The following is a 22,879-nucleotide window of genomic DNA, read 5'->3' as shown; positions in this document are numbered from 1 at the left end:
TAACGAGTCCATCTCTGCCTTTCTTGCAGCCCCCTTTAGGTACTGGGGGGCTGCTGTAAGCTCTCCCCGGAGCCTTCTCCGGGCTGAACACCCCCAGCTCTCCCGGGCTGTTTGCGCAGGAGAGCCGGCAGTCTGTCCGGCTGCCTGCGCTCCGACGGACAGCCCTGCCTCCAGGACCTGTGTCCCTAAGGCTGGGAGGGTGAGCAGCCAGCTCCCTGTGGTACCCACGCTGGGGTAAGAAGCTTTTCCTGGGGCTGTGCATGCCACGTCGGCGTGCAGCACCCCGGGGAGCACCAAAACCCATCCCAGCATCTCCTCCTCATCCAGACTGCAGCATCCCTCCCTTGGCAGGGCTTGGTTGTAAGCGTTTCGGTCCTGCTGTGACCTGGGAGTGTTGAAAAGGCTGAACACGGAGGGCTGGGGAGATGCTGGTTGGTTGAGATGTTTTGAGAAGGAAATGGACTCCGGGACCTGAGATGATCTCTGTGCTGCATCACTGCGATAAGATGCAAATTGCTCTGTGGTGCGCGGGAGCCGCCGGCAGCTGGGCCACACGTTTGGGGCTGTTTGACAGCATTTGACTTCCAGTTTTTTCTCTTTTTCCCAAACATCCAGGCCTCCTGGAATTTATTTTAAAACAAGACACTATGCAGCCTTTAAATATTATGTAGGGGTGATGTGTTCTCCATGTTTTTTGTTTTGTTTTTTTTTTTTTTAAACTAGCCAGGCCCAGGAGACGGTAGATGAGGAAGTTAGATGGTTTTGACTCGTAACTTATTTTTAATTTCATATGCTTTCTTTCTGCTAGAGGTCACCTTCTCGCAAATAATACAGTTGCCTTGCATGAACATAATAACGGCAGCTTTTGATGGGGTGTTTTTTCTACCTAGAGTTAAAACCCAGGGAATATGTTGCAAATAGGTGAGGCCTTAACTTTGCCTTAAATGTTGGATTCTGTCAGGATTTACCAATTACGAAGCTTGGGGTTAAGCTTTTTGAAGCGGCCCGTACGGAGAGGTGCGAGGCTGTTGCTTGGTGAAAGCAGCTTCTGTTTTGCGGGTGTGTGTGCGGTTTCCTGATAACTGAGGATTTTTACATATGGGTCCTCCTACCTTAATTGCCAGTTCCTGGGAACTGGTGTGTTTTTCTCCTGCTTTTGCTGATATTTGCATGCAGTCCCGTTTTAATGCAACGTTACAGTGACAACTATCCCCACCGAATTAGGAGACAGCTTTGGTGCCTGTGTTTTCTGCGGATGCATATGGCATTTAGTCTGCATACGGTGGCTTTTTAAACATGCTGAGGGGTGTATTCAGCTGCTCTGGCAGCACAGCTTTTCTTCTTTCGCTATTTGAGAGCATAATTTCGGTGGAAGTATGTTTCTGAGTGTATGCTCGTCTTGAGGCTTGGAACGAAAGCCTCCTGCTGAAAAGACTGTAATTCTTTCCCCCCCCTCCCCCCCCCCCCTTCCCCTCTCCCCCGAAAAAAGAGACGTGTTGCTAACTTCTTCGCTTCCATTTCCAGCTGTCCCATTTCCTCCCACGCAGCGGCTCACTCTGAAGGAGGTGTTTGAGGATGGGAAGCCTAGGCTTGACGTCTTGAAGAGCCACTTGGTAAAGGAAGGGCGCCTGGAAGAGGATGCGGCGCTGAAGATCATCAATGATGGGGCTGCCATCCTTAGACACGAGAAGACAATGATTGAAGTGGAGGCTCCAATCACAGGTCAGAGAGCTTTCTGCGGCTGGAGTCCTAAATAGTCCATCTAGGAAACACGAACCACTCGAAGGAGCAGGTTTGCTGCCGTGTTCCTTCCATCAGCAAGGTTTTTTAAATTGCCTGAGCTCTCAGAAGAGAGGATTTTGCTGGTGTAGGTCGAGTACATCTTTGCAGAAGCTCAATGTAAAGCAGGGGTGGCTTGGGTCAGAGCATAGCCATGCGATGCTCCTTGTTGATGTCATGACCTTTCTTTTCTTAGCATGTAATTCTGTCCCTCTTTCGTGCTGTTCTTCCTCCCCTAGTGTGCGGTGACATTCATGGGCAGTTTTTTGACCTGATGAAGTTGTTTGAAGTTGGAGGATCACCCAATAACACCCGCTACCTCTTCCTGGGAGACTACGTGGACAGAGGCTACTTCAGTATAGAGGTGACAAATAAAGTTGAGCCTGGGGGTGCTGGTAGTAAACTAACCCAAAGTGTTGAACTAAGCTAGCAGATACAGATCTCTTACGCTGGATTTTACACTCTTGTTTTGCATGGAATGAAAATCGTGTCGTAGGTAACTCACAGTATGATTTTGGCAGAACAGCCGTGTCCCAATGTCATGGTTGGGAATTGGATCCTCGCCCAGTGACAGCGAAACAGCAGTGGTGGGGTTAATGACTAAATTCTGGCTTCTGAACTCAAGTTTGAATATCACTTGTAGCTGTCAGTCAGGGAAACGAGAGGGAGAGTTGATTGTATGTTGCGGGCAACAGGATCCTACCAGGCAGTGGGAAGCAAATGTTTAAAAACTTACAGGATTCGGCTTTGCAGGGGAAAAAAAGGCGCGACGCTACTGAGTCACTGCTTCCCTACCGTCCCCCTGAAAGCATCAACCTCGCAATTCCAGAGTCAGGGTCAGGAAAAAGGAGCAATAAATCACCGGGGCTGCTGTACATCTTGCTGTGACCCACCGGCTTAGTGCCAGGGCATTTAATTGTTTGTCTAGCCGTGCTGTGCGCGTGTGACAACCTGCCTTGTCACGATAACGCTGTCACCTTACAGACATCAGCCGAACACCTGGCGTTGTGTTAGGATTTTGCAGCTCTGTGGGCTGTCACCGACCAAGGAGTGGGTAACGCTGCGAGGTGTTGGTCTTAAAGGGCGAAGTAATCGATGGGTCCCTGTGGCCGCTGCTGCTTGGCTGAAGACCTGTGAGCGACAGAGCCGGCAGGATGAGAGAGCTGTCAACAAATGCTGCAGACCCCGAGGGATTGCAGCTTTCTGGTTTCACAGAGGCAGAGCAGAGTGGAAAAGGGGTGTTTATTCCGGTTGGAGATAAATGGAATGGAGGCGGGGATGGAGAGGGAGGCATTTGGGGAAACGGGGGCACAAAAAGTGGCAAAACTACCCTGGAAAAACAGAGTAAGTGCTTTCCCTTCAAAGAGGGAGCGTGGATACCACAGCGCAGGAATAGCTGAGCTGTTGGGTCTGCAGAGGAATCTTTCTCGGTTAAATTTTGGGGAGGAACTCTCCCGGACAGCGAAGGCGGCGGTTAATGCAAGCGTTTCTTTGAAGGATTCTGCAGAGGATTTAGGGGAGAGTACCGCTGACAGCTTGTGCTTTAGCAGCGTTCTGGCTTCCTTCCAGCCTTGCGCTTCGTGTGTTCCTAAATACTGACAGCGAGCCAAGGTGTGACGATGAGCAGTTTCCGGGGTAGCGGGGACGGATGCTCGAAAGGTGGGGTTGCAGCTGTTGGGATTGCTGGTGGTGCTGGCAGGAGGAGCCCTGTAAACCCCCTGGGGAGGAAGGGGAAAAGGACAGACATCTGACCGCTTGTTCTGATGGCTTGGCTTGCACAAATTGGGTTTGCAGTTGTGGATTTACCTGGAAAAGAGATCATATTCTAGCGCAGCAGTTCTTTCTGAGACTAGATGTGGATTTGTTTTAGCGTTAACCAAGAAACCTTCGAAGGAGAGTTTTGGTACCCTGAGTCTACGCACAAATTTTACGGATCCTGGGGTGGCAAAGTGCTTCTCCTGCTCTCTACTTTTACCCTGCGATTGATCCAACACGGAGGTTTTACTCCCAGATCTGCAGAAGCGCGTGCCTGTGTTGGGCATCAGTGCCCTCGTCTCTCTGTGCTGTGATAGTATGGGAGAATTCCAGGGGCATGGATGGATGATGGGTCCACTTTGGAGAACGGAGGTAGTGGGAAGAGGCATTGTTGGGTTTTTTGGTTTTGTTTTTTGAGGAGAAAGGCCTGAAAATTACAGGTAAACTTCATCAGGTCTCTGTTGTGACCCAATACTCTGAGCCAGGGCCTGTGCCAGGCAGCCTGGTGTTTTCAGGCTCGAGAGCCTGGGGCACTCGGTCTCCGCCAGCTCTGAGCAAGAAGTTTTTATTCCATGCTGCTCTCGACTCTCCTCCTTCCCCTTGCCCCCCACATCTGCAGAGGGAAAGCCACGGAGCGCTCCGTTACCCCACAGAGCTAGCATTGATCTTTCACGAAGCAGGGTGGGCTTTGATTAGTACGTGCGGGGGCTGATCCAAATGTCACTGATAAAGCAGAATCTCGAAGGCTTGATTCTCTTGTTCCTATTGATGTGTGCCTCTTCTTTCCACCTACTGCAAAGTGCAGCCAATGTGTTTTAAGAAATTCCCACCTGGGTGTGCAGAAACGGGTTTCTATAGTGAAACAGGAGGTTTGCTGCTGGCGTGGAGGATCGCTGCAAGCAAAGAGTTCATGGCGCTGAATGGTTGTCTTTGCATTATTTCTTTATTTTTGCAGACTACTGTAAAATGCAAAGCTGTAGCAGCTGGCCTCTGAAGTGCAGAGGTGGCTGATCTGTGAACATTTGGGGTTTGGAGTTTTGATTTGCTTTATCCCAGAGGCTCAGGTGATGGAGAGGCACGCAGGTTTCCCTGTGCTTTCACCACTGGGAAGGCGAGGAGCACCAGCATCATCAGACTTTCATGAATCGCTGCACAAACTCGTGCATCCATGTGCTGGGTGGGGATATTATCGAGTGCCTGCCCAGAGCAGCTGATAATCATGACCTTTTAACTGAATGAAATAGGAGGTAATTGTATAATTGCATCCTGATGCAGGCAATCAGGAAACAAGATGCAAAACTGGGGGCCAAGGAGGTGTTAAGACAAACCCTGCTGCTTGTTAGCAGCCCAGATAACCCTTGTGAGCTTTCCCCATTGCTCTATTTGGTTGTCAAGGTAAAAGGAGCAGTTTGTGGCTCAGACAAAACCTTTAAAAAAAAAACCCAAAAGCCTCTTGTTCATCAGCTCAGCTGGATGTCTTGCAACAAATTATTTCTGGGCCTCTGGCTTAGGGAAATTCTCATTTAAAAACATTCATTCCCAGTAAGTATAATGAGGCCATGAAGCGTGGTTTGGTTGGTTTTGTGTTGGGTTTTGGTTTTTTTTTTTAAAGAAAAGAGTTTGGGGCGGGGGGAGAAGGGAGGGAAGCAACCGTGTGAAAGCTGAGAGGGCTGATGTCGAGTGGAAGAGGACGCTGCGACGCCTTTGCTTTCGGTCCGTGCCACAAAGCCTGCTGCGACAGCGAGACGAACTGGCCGCGGGCTGGGACGTGGCAGTGGAAGGGCTGACAGGCAGCACAGAAATCAGGCTGAACACCTCCGTCTGGGGCTGCTGGTGAGGTGGCATCCTGGTGAAGGGTTTTCTTGTCAGTCTGCACGGGGAAGGATGCTTCCTTCAAAGCGCTTTAAGCTTCTGGGTTAACATCTCCGAGCCCTTGCGCAAGAGAGGTCTGCCTGTGTTAGTCAACGAGAGGCCATCCTGGTCCGTGAAGCCAGAACGCGGTGAATAGAATTGTTTTGTTAAATGATAAAGTGAAACAGTTACTACGACCGAAAACAGGATCTATGGAAAGACTAGATTTATCACTAAAAATGGCGTGGTGATGGTGTGCGCCTTTTCCAGGCTAATTTTTCAAATCCAATTAAAACGGGACACGATTGCTGCCTAATTACAGATCTGTACGTACGGTAAGCTCGCCAGGGTTGAATGCACTCCTCTATCCAGAATGCTGTTAAAGGGACCCAGTCGGTGTTGCGAGGTGTAGGTTCACGGGCCAAAGGCAGCACCGGGGATGCAGGAATTCTGTTGCGCTCTGCCCCTTCCGTGCCCGCTCCAGGAAGAGCCGGCGGGCTCGGTGTTAAAATTTTTTCTCGTAAATGCTGCGTTTTGTCAAAGGTCCGAGAGGTCACGGTGCGGCGGGTCCGGCAGCAGCCCCTCTTGCGCTTGCGTTGGGGTTGCAGTTAGCGATTCCTCTTGCAGTTCTGCTGTGACTGCTGAGCTTTTCCCCTTGGGAGTGAAAGGGGGGGGGGGGGGATCAGTGCGTGGCTTTGGGCTTCACGCTGATAGGCAGAATAAGGAGAGAAGTAGATTATTTAAGCCTAGTAAGCCGTAATTGTCTTGAAGTTGCTGCTGGGCTATTGTAAACACGCGGTAATCAATTCCTGGGCACGGCGCCTTGGAAGTCTGGGAAAGGGATCTGCACAGAACGCCAGGAAGCATCTGAGGCATGCGAGTGTAGAAACCTCCCTTGCTCCTCGTTCCAGCCCCTCCGGAGCTGGCGGGGGCTGCTGAACGCCCGTTACTCGCCGTTACCCCACTCGTACCTGGCAGCCCCCCTGCCCTTGTGAAATAGCCACAAGGAACTGCAGCGGTTCCAGAGGCCGCGTGCCCAGGAAGAATTGTGGTGTGGAATGAACTCCGTTCACTTGCCTTTCGCTTTTCAAACACTTCGAATGTGTTTTTAAATATCTCTTCTTGCAAGTCGCTGACCTTCTACACATCCGAGATCCTCCTCTTTACTGGTGTGCATCTCTGCTTCCTTGCTTTGCCAGGGCTGGTTGCTTTCTCCAGTCCTCTAGCAAGTCATTCGGTTCATTTAGAGTGGCTTTCACTTTTCAGTTCTCACGCTAGCCCAGAAGAGTGACATTTAGGTTGTGAACACGGGAGGTTAAAGCTTTAAAACACAGAATAAATTATAAATCGTTTGGTTGGTGGGAGCATTCCTCCTGTTAACAGAGGCAATAAAACGTTCTTTTTGCTAGCCCTAACCTCGAATTACCTACCACTGGCCCTGATTCTGTTCAGTTTTAGAACTCAGAATTTGCAATCAAGTCTTTTTTTTTCTGTATTAATTCTTAATTAGATGCAGACGGGTGCTTTACAGCTCCTTGGGGTTTTAGGGATCTCCCTGCATGCAGCTGGAATGACTAATGCAGAGCTTACCACGGTATTTAAGCACTGAACCCGCAAGGTATCTAAGGTGTCTGTACTGGAAACTAGCTTGAAACTGGTTTATTTCGGTTCTGGAAGTTGTTTCCATGCCACAGCAGCTGGTTCCCAGAAATCCGTGCACCAGATCAGCAAAGTTTAAGTGCAAAACTGCTGACAGACTTCATGGCTCGCGTTCTCAAAGGGTGTGCTGTTTCTGTAGCATGTCAGCCTAAAGGGTAAGCTCTTATTAGAGGCTTTAATCCAGATCTTCGAGCTTGCTGTCATTATGGGTTGTCCTTCCAGCACTCAAAATCAACAGGGGAAATGTGATAACATTTCCCCAAACTAGATACCAGCCGATTGAGCTGTCAGCTTGACAACCTATAGCGCAGAAGGGTAAGCACGCTTGCTTTCCAGCCCTTCCCTTCTTCACGTAGGGTTTTTTTGGAAAGACACCGTGAAATATTTCTGGGACTTGGGCAGAAATGATCGTTTCAGTTTGACTTTGCTCTGCGCCTCCTCAAAGATGATCTTCTTACAGGTGTTGCTGCTCAGATAGGGGATGTGGAAAGCCCTCTTCAAAGCCAGAAGGCTTTACTAAGCTTATTTTTTTGCCTGGGCTTTTCCTGTTTTGAACTTGAACTTCACATGACTGTAGCGTAAGCAGAAAAACGGGGCAGGGGAAGTCAGCGGGGAAGATCAAGTTTAATTTTTTCTGATGTTTAATGTACTTGATAAAATGGCTAGCAAGCTGGTTGTCTGCTGTACTTGCCGGCCTCTGGTTTTGATTGCAGCGGGACATCTGGAGCGCACATCTCGCCGCGCAGCTGGTTTTGCTTTGCTGCTCTGAAAAATGGGTGCTTTTTTGCTTCGGTTTCTGCTGGAAGGAAAAGCTGCCCCCACCCAGCCCAGAGCCGGTTTCAGTTGAATGCGATCTCATTTGTCACTTCTCCAACTCAGGCCTAATATAGAGAAATGCTCGGTGTGGCTTTCCCCCACTTGGCCAAGATAAGATCTACTGCCGATTATGGAGCTGGGTTTCTATCAGGGTTCCACTTTGAATTCAGCTTGTTGGGTGTCTTCCCAGAAACACTTAGTGAAGTCTACAGATGATTAGTGCCCTATAAAAGGTTTTTATTACATGCCATCTCCTCCTTCCCTTTCTTGCAGTGCGTGCTGTATTTATGGAGTTTAAAGATAAATCATCCCAAAACATTGTTCCTCCTTCGAGGGAACCATGAGTGCAGGCACCTCACAGAATACTTCACCTTTAAGCAGGAATGTAAGTATCAGCAGCATAAGAAGGATTTAAATATATTAACGTGTTGTGGCCAGGTGTGGGTCTTAATTTTTGTGCCTGCTAGGAGTGATATTGGTTAGCCCTGGAGCTGTAAAAACCTGCTGTCTTTTTTTTTTTTTTTTTTTTCCTGTGTATGTAGCTCGTCTATTTCAGCTCCTGCTAAAAAAAAAAAAAAAAAGAAAAACACCCAAAAAACCACAAAACCAAAAAATACCACCAAAAAACCCCAGATATATAAGTCCTGTAAAGTACTGAGCGCGTGGAGATGTGGCCCTCTGGTTAGGAAGGGTGAGCGTGGATGGAAGAAACGCGAACGCATCTTCCCTGTCTCGCTGATGAGCCCGTTGCACGCACCCACCCCTCCCTGACTTTCAGACCCAGCAACATATAATTACTGCCAAATGACTTTCAGCTCCAGATTGTGCAGCTGGGATCAGTGATTACAATTGGAAACAAATAAAGGATTTGTTCCTCAGCGTTTGCACTAGGGAGAATCATTACCTTTAAGATCTTTTTTTTTTTGGTTTTTGGTTTTTTTTTTGTTTTTTTTGGGGTTTTTTTTGGGGGTTTTTTTTGTTTTTTTTGGAATTTTTTGGGTTTTTTTTGTTTTTTTTTTGTTGAGTTAAAGATGGTTTTGTGCAGCGTTTCCATATTTTTAAACCAAGGATGGTGAAAGGTCGAGGAATGACCGCTCTCCCCAGAGGGTGACGGTCGCTCCTTGGAGCAATAAAAAAGGTATCCATCAGCAGCACGCAGCGCTCTGTTAGGGGATAGTTGCTCAGGGACCCGACCTCAAGAAATAGTTACAGGCAAGACACAAGTCCAACCTGTAGTCCTTCAGCTCTGGATGCTGTTGGACCGGGGTAAGGCTGATAGGTACCTGGGATAATGACATCTGTTTACTCGGAAATGAGTTGGAAAACACCAGCCAGCGCTCTGCTGGATACTGTAGTCATCAGGTGGTGGTAGAAGAGCTCCCGTTGAGCTGGGCTCAATCTGAACCTGAGAGCCAGAGGTGATGGGTTTTTTCCCCCCCCTCTGGAAAACAGAAGATACTGCCTTTCCGCTTCCCGTATCGTAGCCTGCAGCTGAAAAAAACCTGTTAGTATCTCTGAAACAAAGTTGGAGGAAAGGGAAACTTTCCATCCGTGTGCCTTTTTTTTTTTTTTTTTTTTTTTTTTCTTTTGCTTTAGGCAGAGGCAGGTTTTACAGCAGTAATGCAGCTTGCTGGAAGGCTGCGTTACGTTACATACATTACATTAATGGCTACATTAACGTATCGCTGCCCTGCGAAGGGGCTGCGGATGCAAGCAGACGTGCTTGGCACGCGGTGGTCTCTGCTCCTGCTCTCTGTTCTAACGGGAAGCGTTGAGGAATATTTCTGAGCATACTTGGAGGCTTGCTGTAAAAGCTAAGCTGCTTTTTGGAAAGGCCACGGTATCTCTGTTTAACATATTGAAACATCCTCCTCGCCTCTGTTACGATGGGGCATCCATCGGAGATTGCGATCACTGGTAGCCCTGAGAAGGTCCTGTGTGAAGATTCATTTCGCTGCAGGCGTCTCGGTCAAATTCTGAGTCAAAGCACTCGGCGTCCAGCTGAAAAGGCAGTTCCTATCTTAAATGATTGTGCAATATTGCTGTGCCAAATTAAACAGCTGCTGCATTTCCTAGTGTATAATGTGCCCTAGCAGCTGAGGCTGGTGAGACTCTCCGGAGTCCAGAGGTGCGGTATGAACGCAGGGGAGTGATGGGCTGGCTTTATTCCTATTGCAGGTTCCTCTATTGCAGTGGCAAGCACCTAGCCTCTTTGCTATGTTAATCTTACTGCAGGTGTTCTAGAAAATAGCTCGAAGGGAGATTAATATTCTTGGCCATGTCCAGATTACTGTGAAGCCTTTTTGTCTTCCCGTCCCACCCACAAGCATCGTCTTAAGTCAGCATTTCCAGTCGTACACGGTGCAAAGTTGAAATTGGTGGGCCATGGACGTAGAGTTTCCATAACAGCTTAGGAGCTGGGTGCCTCGAACTTCCTTATCAGCACTTTGGCTGATCAAAGCTTTGCTTAATGCTTCTTACACCAAGTAGGTTTGGATGCATGACTCCCCGTTTAAAAAAAAAAAAAAAAAAAAAAAAAAAAAGAAGAAGAATACTAAAAAAGCTCCTCTTAACATCCTGAGCAGTCTTTGTTGTGTAAATGAGTAAATTAATTCAGTTCTTCCCTCTTTTCCTCCCCCTGCCCCCATCTTTCCAGGTCGAATCAAGTATTCGGAGCGAGTGTATGATGCGTGCATGGATACATTTGACTGTCTTCCTCTTGCTGCCCTCTTAAACCAGCAATTCCTGTGTGTTCACGGAGGACTGTCTCCAGAAATCACGTGTCTAGACGACATTAGGAAAGTAAGTAATCTCCGTGGTCTTTTCACGTAGCTGACAATTAATCATGTCGTTAATGGCTTGCTTGTTGCCTGCACGGGGTTCCAGGGTGAAGCTCCTGTGCTCTGCGTGTCCACACCGTAGGTGTGCGTACGCTGCTGCAGCTCTCACCGGCGTTGTCCTGATTTTCTGTACCTTTTTCAGTTAGACAGGTTTAAGGAGCCTCCAGCCTTTGGTCCAATGTGTGACCTGCTCTGGTCCGATCCATCGGAGGATTACGGCAATGAAAAAACACTGGAGCATTTCGCCCACAACACTGTTCGAGGCTGCTCCTATTTCTACAGGTATAGTGGTGTTTCAGGGGGCTGTGACGGAGCAGAGCTTCTTGTCTCCCCTTGCGCTAAGGTGTGTGGGGAGATTCTTCACGTTGCGCTCTGTGGGACTTTACGGTGTCCCTGGCTCTGAAAAACAAGTCTTCACTTGGCTCTAATGCGCAAAAGCTTGTTTGTTTTTTCTTGTCCTGTAATGTTGAGCTCTCTTTGGATACGTTGCTTTATGAAATTGTGGTATCAGACAGCAGAGATGCTTCTTTTAGCTGGCAGGGTGCCTTTTGAGTGGTTTTCAGGCATTGGACAGTACCAGAAGCTCTAGGAAATAATCTTTTCCTGTCTCAAAGAGAAGCATTTGTGCTAACAGACCACTTGTAGCCCGGCTGGTAGGGAAGATTTGGCACCAGAGGTCTGTTTAACAGAATGCTTTGCAATTAATTTTGGAATGATGTAATATATACTGGCCTTGTTTGGGGATGCTGGACACAAACCAAATGGGTGCTGCAAGTGGCTGGTTCCTGAAACCAAGACCGTGTGTGCCGTCTGTTCTCCTTTGCTCCGTCCTGATGTACGCTTGCTTTTTGTTTTCCAGTTATCCTGCAGTTTGTGAATTTTTGCAGAACAATAGTTTGTTATCTGTAATCCGAGCTCACGAAGCCCAGGACGCTGGGTAAGTGCTGCAGCCTGGCAGCTGAGCAGGCTCCGTCTGTGTTCCTGCTATCCTTAGCAAGACGGGTATGTTGAACACTTGACCTGTTTTTCAGGTACCGAATGTACAGGAAGAGCCAGACAACAGGCTTTCCTTCATTAATCACCATCTTCTCTGCACCAAATTACCTAGATGTCTATAACAACAAGGGTAAGGCTGGCAAGGCCAGGGCTCTGCTGCTCTTGGGGTGTCAGCGCTGTCTTCACGTGCTTGGGAAATCCCTTTCCATCTTCCCTTGCCCACTCTGCCCTCTCCTCGAGCTGCATTCTCACGCATGAAATGAAAAAGAGCTTTGTGTGCTAAACTGATGGCAGCTGGGGAGCTGGGAGAGGCTGGGTTCTCTGACTTGGGAGACTTAATGTATTGCTGTGGCAATTAGCTGTCAAGTTATAAAGCCTAGAATAATGCCTTCATTTCCAGCCACGTGACAGCTGAGCGCTATTGATGAATGCTGCTGTGAAAAAAAAAAAAGCTGCAAGTATAGGCAAGCTTTTCATTTCCCCGTGCCCCTAAAACCATAGGAGTATGATGGGGAACTTTCCTCGGCTGTGGGGGATTTATATTTTATTTTTTTTTACCCCTCACCTTGGGTCTCGGCTCTGTGTTCATCGCTTCTGATTTGGATAAATTTTAACGGCTTTGTTCAATTGACCTTCACTGTTAACAAGCTTCAGTGAAACAACGTAATGGGTAAACTGAAAAAATATTGCTTAAGCCTTCTCATTTTTGGAGAGCTCGTGGTTTGATTCTGCATGAGTGCAACCCCTTGTTGGTGACGAGGCCTCATAAGCGCGGGTACAACTCCCAGAAATTGATAGCACCTATGGACGTGTCATCTTCTCTTTTTCTTTCCTAGCTGCTGTACTGAAATACGAAAACAATGTCATGAACATCAGGCAGTTCAACTGTTCCCCTCATCCGTACTGGCTTCCAAACTTCATGGATGTCTTCACATGGTCTTTGCCTTTTGTAGGGGAGAAGGGTAAGAGATATTTGGATTTCTGTTACGGGTTGCCCAGTGACCGGTCACAGTACCCCTGTGTGTTAGAAACCTGTCCCACAGGCTATTAAATGTGTTGGGAGAGTGTTGTAACTCATTAACACCAGGTAAAAGCAGTTCAGGTTCAAGGAGATCTGCCTATTCGTATTACTGGGTAAAGTTGTTTTTTTTAAAACAATTGTGGATACTTCTTTTAGAAAGCTTTTACCCATAAAACGATCCTTTCTTGCTACTTCTGCATTGCTGATGGAGCTGATCATGGGTGGTGTAGCCCCACCTCGGAATCTGGAGACATTTCTCTTGCTCTGGGTTTGCGACAGAGGAATTAAATTCTCCTGTTGGCTTGTGGCCCACCCAAAAGGGAAGCGTTCACTTCAGTTTAAAGTCTTACTTCCTTCTGAAGGAGGCGAGGCAGCTTAAAATATGGCCAAGGCTTTGCCTCAGCTTTTCAGCAAAAGGTTTTTTACATCTCCTGGTGAGTTGAAATTCCACCCCGGTGTTGAATGTTTGGAGTGTGGCATCAAGGTCTGAAGTGCCAAAGGGGTTTTTTTTGACTTTGAGAAACCAAAGGTTGAATTTCTCCCCGGATTTGACGTTCTCAGAGCCAGGTGGCCTCTGGTGTGGGTCAGGGTGGGGAGGTGGGACCTTCAGCGAGCTCAGGCTGTTCTGCCTGGATGTTGGCACCCCACTCCCCACGTCTGTTTCATCTGTGATGTGCTTGGACTGCATCCACCTCCTTGGCAGAAGGTGTAAAATATGTCGTCTGCTCCGGGTACTGCTGTGAGGTACCAGCAGTTATGCAGCTAAAATTGTCTTTGGGCTTCCACTTCCAGAGTATAAATGACCTTGAAATCGTTCGCTTGTCCAGCTCGTCCTCCAAATACCTCTGCCTGCCAAGTGTGTGCACCAGGCCTCTCTAATCTTCCTGTCTGTACTTCTTACAGTCACAGAAATGCTCGTTAACATCCTCAACATATGCTCCGATGATGAGTTGATTTCAGATGGTGATGAGACATTGGAAGGTAAAAAAAAAGCTGTTACGACCCGAGCTGGTAACAGTTGGGGGGGGCGGTGAAGGTGGGGAAGGTGTGTGATGCTAGCTCCAGAGTGATCAGCACTTGATTTATAGCTGGATGCCCAGCCCGGGGTCTCCAGTTCCTTTTTGGCCAACCCTTGTGCAGTTGTGGGTAGGAAACATGGTTGCTTTTTTGGGTTTTCTTTTTCTTTTTTTTTTTCTTTTTTTTTTTTTCTTTTTTTTTTTTTTTTCTCCCCCTTTGCTATTCAGTCCCAGAGAAATTAAATTACATTCACTGCGACAGACGCTTCTTGCCAGCTACTCTGGAGAATGGTTTCCTGCTCCTTACAGAGACTGCTTCCCAAATGGTTATTTTTCCCCTCCCCCCCCCCCCCAGTTCTTCTCATCTGTTGCAGTGAACTCCTCTGTAAGGTGGCTTCTCATGTCACACATCCCCCCCCCAAGAAAAAAAGAAAAAAAAAAAAAAAAAGAAAAAGCAGAATGCGTTTTTTGGCCCAGGTTTTAAGCTATGCACAAAAGGGACAGAAGAATTGCTGAGCTGATCTGCAGTTTCTATACCGGGGAGGGGGGGGAATTGCCTGAGAGCGAGCTGGTGTGACCTAGAGGCAGCTCGGGGGCAGCCGTGGGGCTCTGAGCATGCGTGGGGGGGTCCGGGGGGGCTGCCTGCCTGCGCAGATCAGCGTAGGGTGGAGGACAGTCAGTCACCCTTGTGGCACAACAAGGTGCCGCTGCTTCGGTCAACAGGTTGAGACTTTAACCCGCTTCTCCCATTGCATTTCGTTTTTGGTTGGTGTTTGGTTTTTTTTTTTGTTTTTTTTTTTCTTTCTCCCTCCCATGAAAATTAAATTTGTTTCTTCTATCTCTGTCTTCATCTACTTGTTTCTTGGTGTCTCCTCTCCCTGAAGATCACTACATTTCAAGCTATCAGAAAGGTACCCAGCTAGAATTTGCTACAAGCTTAATTTTCACTGCCTGTTGCCACCAGATTTCCTCGGAGTGGATTTGAATAGCTGACTAGTTGGGCAGTCTCTTCATCCCCTTTCAGTTTTAACATAAGCGCCATGTGTTTTTTAACCCTTCTGCGTTCCTCCAGGAACTTGAGAAACGGGGTCACGTTTCTATCTGACTTCTGAATGCAGCCACTTAGTGCATGGCTGAGCCATCGGTGCATGTTAGACCTCCGGTTTGGCTTGTACTGTCCTAATGTGTAGTTGGGCCATGTGAGGAATCTCAGCTGAGAGGAGATGTATTTGTTTACCTCTTTTTTATTTTGATTTTTGTTTGTTTTCAGTTACCCTCCATGCTTTTTCTCTCACGTTCGGTCTGTATAGCGGAAGGGGAGTTCACGTGTCTCACTTTGTGTTTGTGTGGGGTCAAAGCAGAGTTGCAAGGCTCCGGCCAGCCCGTTCACTGTGCGTGTTGGATGCCAAAGCTGATGCTTGCGTGACACTCCTCCCCGCGGCGAGCACAGCCCGGTGTTCTGCGGTGTTCATCAGCAGTCAGATTCGTCAGTGTTCTGCCTTGCAAAACTGTGTCTACATGGCTGAGTCATTTGTGTTACATCCTGTGTAGTGTGATCAAACCTGGTGAGCTTCGAACAAGACCTACCCGATCCGTTTCCTTTGGTGGTTCTACTCTCTTTAGACCTTTAAGCCCGTGTGTCATCTCGTTGGTGTTGCCCTTCTCACTGCCATCCTGACCGCCATCCTCTCAGCACTGTTTCTCTCAAGAGTGTAGCTGTGAATCTGTAAATCATGATTTCTTTTCCTGGAGTCAGGCAGGTGCTTCATATTGACATTACTTGCGCCTGGAAAGCAGGAAACCTTAAACATGCTGGTGTTTGTGGTTTTTTTTTTTTCTCTCCCTAAGGTGGGACAACAGTCCGTAAAGAGATCATCAGGAATAAGATTAGAGCCATTGGGAAGATGGCACGTGTCTTCTCCGTTCTTCGGTAAGGAAGCAGCGTGCGGTTTGGGGTCTTGAGTTTCATTTGGGGTCTGGCTGATGAAGGTAAATTTGGTGCTGTGTATAGGGCTACAGCTTGATACATCCTCGCTCGGTAAAGAGGCGTTGGCCAGGGTGCACCAGGCAGGCAGAGTCCCGTTGGGGAACAGGAGTCTTAACAAAACTCGCTCCAGAGGCTCGAGGTGGTGCTTTCTGTGTGCTTGGCCGTCTTCAGAAACCTTCATCTCGAGCCCCGGCCCCTTTGCCAGCAGAAATGCTGCTGCTGAGGTATATTGAGCCCCTTTCGGGATGCGTTTGCTGGTGCCGCGGCTCTGATGTGTCGTGGCTGAGTAAGCAGAGCTCCTGTTTTCAGGAGGCAGGGCTGTGCTCAGCACCCAGCAGGTTGGATGCGTGCTGCCTGCGGTCAGCACAGGGCAGGCGGCCGGTTTTCGTGCCGCTAACAGTCCGGCGTGGACCTAAATGACCGTCGCGTTAATCTCTCGGTAACTTAATTGTGTTGCCTCTTCTTTGCAGGGAGGAGAGCGAGAGCGTGCTGACTCTCAAGGGCCTGACTCCCACAGGTACACTGCCCCTGGGGGTGCTCTCAGGGGGGAGGCAGACCTTACAGACCGGTGAGTATGGATGGTCCTGTCCTCTGCTCTTCTATACCTGGTCCTCAGCTCCCCCGAAAACCATTCGGTCGGTCCCCACAGGCGTACTTCAGGGTGCCAGGGGGACCCGAGAGATGGTTCAGGCTCACAGGGAGGAAGGATTCAGAAATAGGAGAAAGCAGAAATGTAGGTGGGGATGGGGAGAGCCTTCCAAGATGTCCCCGTATAGCCTCGAGGAGGGGAACACGAGGAAAAAAAAAAAGAAGACAACAAACAGCACCCTTGCCTAAAGCATGTGTATTGCTTTATTGTATGTTTCTGCAATGCTTTTTATCGTTTATTTCCCTGTAACTCTGCATGATGAGCATCCTCTGCTTCACCTACCTGCTGCTGTGTGCTAGCGTAACAGTAAACACGCCTGCTTGTTCGTTCTTCGTTAAACAAAACCCTTCCAATTCCGACCCTGTGCATCCCAAGCGGGAAGCTTAGGTTTGGGTGAAGGAGGGACACGCAGGTTTGGGTGAAGGAGGGACACGCAGGTTTGGGTGAAGGAGGGACACGCAGGTTTGGGTGAAGGAGGGACACGCAGGTTTGGGTGAAGGAGGGACACGCAGGTTTGGGTGAAGGAGGGACATTCTTCCAGGCCTGTATGTTTCATATTAAGACTTCTCTCGGCCCCCTGGTTTTGATCTGGGTTCGGAGGTTTCTTTTCTGTGCTTGCTGGCAGATACTTTGCTCCCTCCCTCAGCAGCCAACTGGTCCGTCTTATTGGTGTGCTGAGAGCGGGGCTGAGCTAGCGATCTGTGTGCTTGAAACTCGCAGGGCAGGGAGATTGGCTGATGGTCAGGGAGTGAGTTATCATAGTAACATGTGTCCCCAGAGGGAATCCTGTAATCTAGTGTTTTAATCCTTTCCTGACGCCAGCCTTTGAATGCTGGCATCTCACCAGCCTGCTTTCCCCTTCCTATCAGCGCTGGGTAATTTCCTGCAGGCTCAGAAGAGGGCACGTTCTGGGATTGCCTTGCCTCGATTAAATAGTTCACAAGTGAGAAACGTGTAAATATTGCTGCCCGCTCCTTGCAGGGCAGGGGGGGGGGAGCGTGCAGTGTCGCTCCTGAACCCATGGGTTTCTCTGCACGTAGAGGAGTAGGAATACTTTTTAAAATTTATTTATTTATTTCCTTTTTTTTTTTAATAGCAACCATGATGGTTTCTGTCACCCCAGTTCTGCCGCGGGCATGGGAACAGAGCCTGAGTGGGAAGGTGGCTCGAGCAGCCGGCTCGCTCGCGGTGCCGCAGCTCTGCCCCTCTAGCTGACGGCGCGGGGAGCGGGCTGTGCTGCACCCTCCCCTCCCGAGGGGCTTCCCCTGAGGGGGCTACCCACCAGCTCCCCCCAGTAAAGAAGCCGAGATTTGTTTGGCTCCCAGAGACAGGACAAACAAGCTGGACCTTTGCTGCCGCCTCCTCCCGTGACCGCAGGCTTCCCACCCCCCTGCCCCTGCCCCCCCCCGCGCTCCCCTCGGCCGCACCCCGCTTTTCGTGCCCTTCCCACGCTCCTTTCCCTGCCGTGCCTCCTTCTCTCGCCCCTTCCCGTTTTGCACGTCCCGTCGCACCACCCCGTCTGCCCGCAGCAGCCTCCTGGCGAACGTACAGGCTCTCCCTCAGCAGCCGTGCTGGGAGCCGCTCTGCTCGGCGGGGAGAAGAGGGGCTTGCCCCCCCTTTTGGGGGTCCCCTGCACCCTGAAAGAGGAGACAGAGGGCCGCAGGTAGCGGTGGCGGGGCCTCTCCCCTCCCTCAGCCTCCTGCCAACCTTTGGCAGGCGCGGCTTGGCAAAATCAGCTGAAGAGAGTCACCGAATCTGGAGCAAAGATGTTCAGCCACAACTCCGTTCCTTCTCCGTGGCCTCTCGAGGACCATGTGGCCTTTGTATTGTGTCCAAAGCGGGGGGAAAAAAAAAAAAAGGCATTTTGAGGCTGAAAGCAGGGGATCTGCTCTAGGGAAGGGCCTCCTCCCAGATGTTGAGGCAGGGACTACCAAAACTTGGCCAGCTGCTGCAGCAGATTTAGGAAGGGGGACGCTGCTCAGCTTTATGGTGCCTTGTTGCTTGGTAACGCTTTTAGGAGGTGGAGCTGAAGCCAAACTGGATTTGAAGCCTCAGCCTATATATTTTTATTTCTTAGAATTCAAGGCATCGGGAGTGGAGCAGCCTAGTTGCTGCTGCCTGCCCTCGCCCAGAGAACAAACTGCCTGCCCCTCCGTTCCCCCCTGCTCCAAAATGTCATCCCATCCCTCAGGGTCACTTCCCTTACTTGACTCTGGTGGTCGAGGCTTTGCTTGGGGTGAATTCCACACAATTTACCTTCCGGAGGTGGCCAGGGTACCCTAGAACCCCCGAACTGGGAGCCAAAGGGGCCGTACGCGCGGGTGGAGACCCGTGGCTCGGTCTGAGACTGTCACCGTCCTCGCCGTGGGGTGCCCGCGTGCCCGAGCCCTCCGGTGCACGCAGCAGAAAGCCGTCTCTGCTTCTCTCTTTCTTTCCATCCGATCGATCTGTGCGATGAGTCCAGCGAAACGTGAGGAAAGGAGACTTCCCCGTGTCAGCGGACGCGAAGCCCGAGGGAGTCCCCTTTCAGCCGTCCTCTCAAGCTCCTGTCACCTTTCCCTCCCCTCCCCCCCCCCCCTTCTTGCCCGCTGGTTTTGATTGATTACGGTTGTCTCCACTTGGGGCTGGGAGGCTGTGGGCTCTGCGTTCGCAGCGATGATGTTAGATCACTCACTGTCACTCTTTTTTTTTTTTTTTTTTTTCTCTCCTGTCTTCATTTTTGCATGCCACTGTTCTTCTGTATTGCAGCCACAGTAGAAGCGGTAGAGGCACGGGAAGGTATGGCTAGAATCCGGCGAGAGACTCAAATCATCTCTGTGTGTTCGTGCGCTAATTTATAAAGAGCTTTATCGGCCTTATGGAAGCTTTTTACTCTTGCATCACCAGAAGTGGGGGAGGATGGGCCCCTGCTGGGAACCAAAAAAATACAGCGGGCTGGTTCGAGTCTTATTTTAGCCTTAACGAGGCTGTGGCTGAGTGCAAGACCTTCATTCTGAGAGCGCCCCGTCTCCGGGGCGGTTTGTGCTCTGGTGTCTCAAGACCTTGGTGTTGGGGGTCCTGCGATCTGATCCGGGATGCCCACGTGGCCGAGTTCATCCCCTTGGGTAACTCAATCCAGTGAAGGCTGCCAGCACGCTTGGTCAAAATCATCTAGGAAGTCGCGGATTGCGTGGCTCTGATGTAATCCTTGCCTTCCCCACAGGTGGGCCGAGGTGGTCCTGGTGCAGAGAAGCAATTTTCTCCCCGTAGTTTGTGTAGAAATGACAGATTTCTGAGGTTGCTGGCTGGGAAGCTTTTCTCCTCGATAGCTCCATTCAACTCCTGATGAATGGGGCTGTACGTTTGTGTAGAGAACGTTTCGATTACCAAGGGAAGTTTGTTTGTAAACCAACCAAGTCCTCGTAAAAAGATTTGGCACAAACGCCCCCCCCCCCCCCGCTTTTTTTTTTTCCTTGTCTTTTTTTTTTTTTCCCCTTAAATTATCTGTAATACAAAAAAAGTTCAACATTCGCTCCGTATCATCACCGCGAGGGTGATGTACTCAGCCTCGTAGTGATGAAACACTGTCCTTGGTGGGATTTCATCACTCCTGAGACTGCCCGTGTGTCTCCTGGTCATGCAAGAAGCCGTTGCGTTTGCGATCCGAGGATTAGCCGTTTCCCTCTCCTGGCGTTGCAGTCTGTGGTTTGTGTTGGAGTTAAAAAGCCTTGTGGTGGTGTCTTTGTCGTGTTGGTTTGGTTTTGCCTCCTTTTTTTTTTTTTTTTTTTTAAAAAAATTATTATTACTATTTTTATTTTATTTTTAGTTTCGTGTTTTTCAGCTTTGAAAGTTTCCTGAGGTTTTCCTGTTGGGGGGGTGGGGGTGGGGGGGACATGACACTGAGCACTTGTCTGGTCTGCGAGTTCCTGCTACTAAACCGTGTTCAAAGGGGAACCGTTAGGGAGCAGAGCAGGTCGCTGCGGTCGGGATCCTAGACTTTGCCACCAGGACCTGGCGCAGTTCAACTCCCCAGCTACACCGTGGTACCCACATGAGCTGGCGATGCCGAACCCCCTCCCCCGCCCGCAGACCCAACTCGGGCTTCCCGTAGCCAGACACGTGCTTTCTGTCGCCCCGACTCTGTCCTGTACGTGTCTGGTGTGTGCTAAGGGGCTCCCCGCCCGGGGGTCCGCGGCTCGGCCTGACTCTTTTCTTTCTCGGCCCTTCTCTCTGCAGCCATTCGTGGATTTTCGCCGCAGCACAAGATCCGCAGCTTCGAGGAAGCCCGAGGGCTGGATCGCATTAACGAGCGCATGCCGCCGCGCAAGGATTCAATGCACTCAGACGGGCCGGTGAACTTGGTAACCTCAACAAACTCTGCAGACAAGAACGGCACAGGGAAGAAAGCCCAGTAACGGTCCGAGCGCCCAATCTGCACCACTAAAGGATCCAAAACTTAATGAATTTTATTTATTTATTATTGGGGTGGGGTGGGGGCAGGGGAGAAACCAACTTCACCTGGAGGCACGTTCATAATCCAGTTTGCATCCATTCTGTAAGAAAGGTGACCATTTTGTAATTTTTTTATTTATGTTCAATATATAAAAGAAGTCCATCTTTTTTTTTTTTAATTTAGAAACCAATCTAACTGCTAGCGCATATATGAAGTGTTGTGCTGTACAGCTGACCTCTCCTCCGCGAGAGCCAAACCTCCGCGGGGGGATTAAAAGAAACGAAACCAGTTCCAGGCAACTTGGGTCGTTGACTTTGGTACAATTCTAAGTTAGCCTGTGCTTTCCAAAAGCAGGTCCTTTCGTTGAAGATGGGGTTGGGTTGGTTTTTCTTTTCACGACTGTCTTCTTCCCAGAGTTTGCTGTTGGTTTTTCTTCGTCTTCTTGCCTCCCTGCATCTGCTGCTTTTAGCAACCGATTCCGTGGAAGGCACGTTGCGTGGTGCAGCCGGCCGGGATCCGTCCCTCTTCCAAGGTGACATCCAGATATTCGCAGTTAGCTCGAAAGGACTCCAGTGTGTTATACCAATCACGGCACCTTTTCCTTCAGTAGTTTTATTCCAGCGGAGCCCCGAGCAAAAAAAAAAAAATAGCCCTTTAATAAGGACGGGAAGGGGGGGGGGGGGGTGGGGAAGCGCTGCCCCTTGTCGTGGCTCTTCCCGAAGCTTCGGCCGTTCAGACTTGCTGCAGCCAGCTGGACGCCGGGGCTGCCCGTGCAGCAGGAATCCCTCTGGGAATCCCTGGGATTCAGAGCAGAGGAATTCTCTCCGGTCCCTAGCGATTAGCAGGTCTTCGGGAAATTTGCAGGGCCTGAATTTTAAAGGAAAAAGGGGGTGACATAAAACGAGCGGGCAGAAAGGCGCACACACCCCCCACCCCCACCCCCGTCGCCATCGCATACTGCAGAGCCCGTGGCACGTTCCCCTGCGCCCGGCTCTGGATTCGGCCCTTGCTGATCAGTATTTGAGTGGTGGGCGTGCAAGGTGGTCTCCCCTAAGCCAGCATCACCCCTCGGTCATCCAGCATGCGTCTTTCGGGGGGGGGGGGGGGGGTCTTCCACCTACTGCAGACAACTTGGGCTTATCCCGCTGCTGGTTACCTTGTTATAGCGGTGGCTATTCCTCCGACTCCAAAGGAGCCGTGGGCACATCAGCCTTTCCCGGCAGCTGGAGGGGGTTTGCCAGCTTGTGATAAAGGATTTGGGGAAGGATGGGGTGAAGGTGCCGCTTGGTTTTGTAGAGACGTGGCCGGTGGCGCGGCGGCTTTGCTAAAAAGCCCCCAGGTTTTGGAAGCGCGTCCCTCCCTCGACGGCAGGGGAGGGGGAGGATGGTTTCCCCGTAGGTTGGCGGGTAGAAGAACCGAGCGGATCTGGCAGTAATTTTGGAAGGGTGCGCGGTGCTGGAGAGGATGGGGGATGTCCCGGTGACAGGAGGGTTGCCAGAGGGACACCCTTTTCGCAGAGTCGAGGGGTTTGAGGCTTGGATCTGTTTAGCAGGGGCACGTTCTTCTGCTTAAGCTTTGACCTGGAGCGAGCGTGGAAAAAGGGTTTTGTGAGATTCCTGTTTGGTCGCTTCCCTTCCCCGCGTGTCGCTTGAGCCGTGTCCTCTTCTGCCAGCGACTGCACGGAGTAGAAGCAGCAGCTTTCAGAAGCGGATCCCTTGCCAGTTTTTGCTGCTTTTCCAACTAACTATTGGGCTTTTTCCGAGCAAGGGCAGCAGGTGAGCGGGCTTAGCCTCTAATAAGGGATATTTGCCAACCCCTTCTCTGGATCTTGCTGTCTTCCCTTTGTGCTCCGGCCCGAAGCTGCGATTCCAGCGACAGAGGAAAACAGCAACTTTGCAGGAAGCTTTCAAATTGTCTTATAATCATACGTCACTTAATTCCATGCCAGCTATTTAGGAAACCGTATCTGTGAGCAGACCACTGGGTTTTCACAAGAGACTTTTGAGTCACATGCCTCCACTTTTTTTTTTCCCCCTTCTTTTTTTTCTTTTTTTTTTTTCCCTTTTTTACACGCCCAC

General features: G+C 49.9%; 1 protein-coding gene across 4 annotated transcripts in view; it reads left to right on the top strand.

The window, feature by feature from the left end:
* Positions 1-21,089, top strand: part of PPP3CC (protein phosphatase 3 catalytic subunit gamma) — a 36,425-nt gene extending 15,336 nt beyond the window's left edge. Inside the window, exons 2-15 of one of the 4 annotated variants that reach the window (XM_040618083.1) lie at positions 1,525-1,722; positions 2,019-2,143; positions 8,134-8,245; positions 10,517-10,662; positions 10,843-10,982; positions 11,560-11,637; positions 11,732-11,826; positions 12,533-12,658; positions 13,621-13,698; positions 14,618-14,644; positions 15,582-15,663; positions 16,191-16,288; positions 19,118-19,147; positions 20,585-21,089. In XM_040618083.1, the coding sequence (XP_040474017.1) occupies positions 1,525-1,722; positions 2,019-2,143; positions 8,134-8,245; positions 10,517-10,662; positions 10,843-10,982; positions 11,560-11,637; positions 11,732-11,826; positions 12,533-12,658; positions 13,621-13,698; positions 14,618-14,644; positions 15,582-15,663; positions 16,191-16,288; positions 19,118-19,147; positions 20,585-20,763 (1,514 nt within the window). In that variant the 3' untranslated portion in view covers positions 20,764-21,089. The remainder of the gene's footprint in view (positions 1-1,524; positions 1,723-2,018; positions 2,144-8,133; positions 8,246-10,516; positions 10,663-10,842; positions 10,983-11,559; positions 11,638-11,731; positions 11,827-12,532; positions 12,659-13,620; positions 13,699-14,617; positions 14,645-15,581; positions 15,664-16,190; positions 16,289-19,117; positions 19,148-20,584) is intronic. The other 3 variants (XM_040618085.1, XM_040618084.1, XM_040618086.1) reach the window with 3 other exon arrangements.
* The last annotated feature ends 1,790 nt before the right edge of the window (positions 21,090-22,879 follow it).

The sequence above is a fragment of the Falco naumanni genome, chromosome 19 (assembly GCF_017639655.2).
Source record: "Falco naumanni isolate bFalNau1 chromosome 19, bFalNau1.pat, whole genome shotgun sequence".
NCBI classification, from domain to species: domain Eukaryota; kingdom Metazoa; phylum Chordata; class Aves; order Falconiformes; family Falconidae; genus Falco; species Falco naumanni.
The sequence above is the reverse complement of the archived record's forward strand: the minus strand, read 5'-3'. Positions and strand labels throughout refer to the sequence as shown.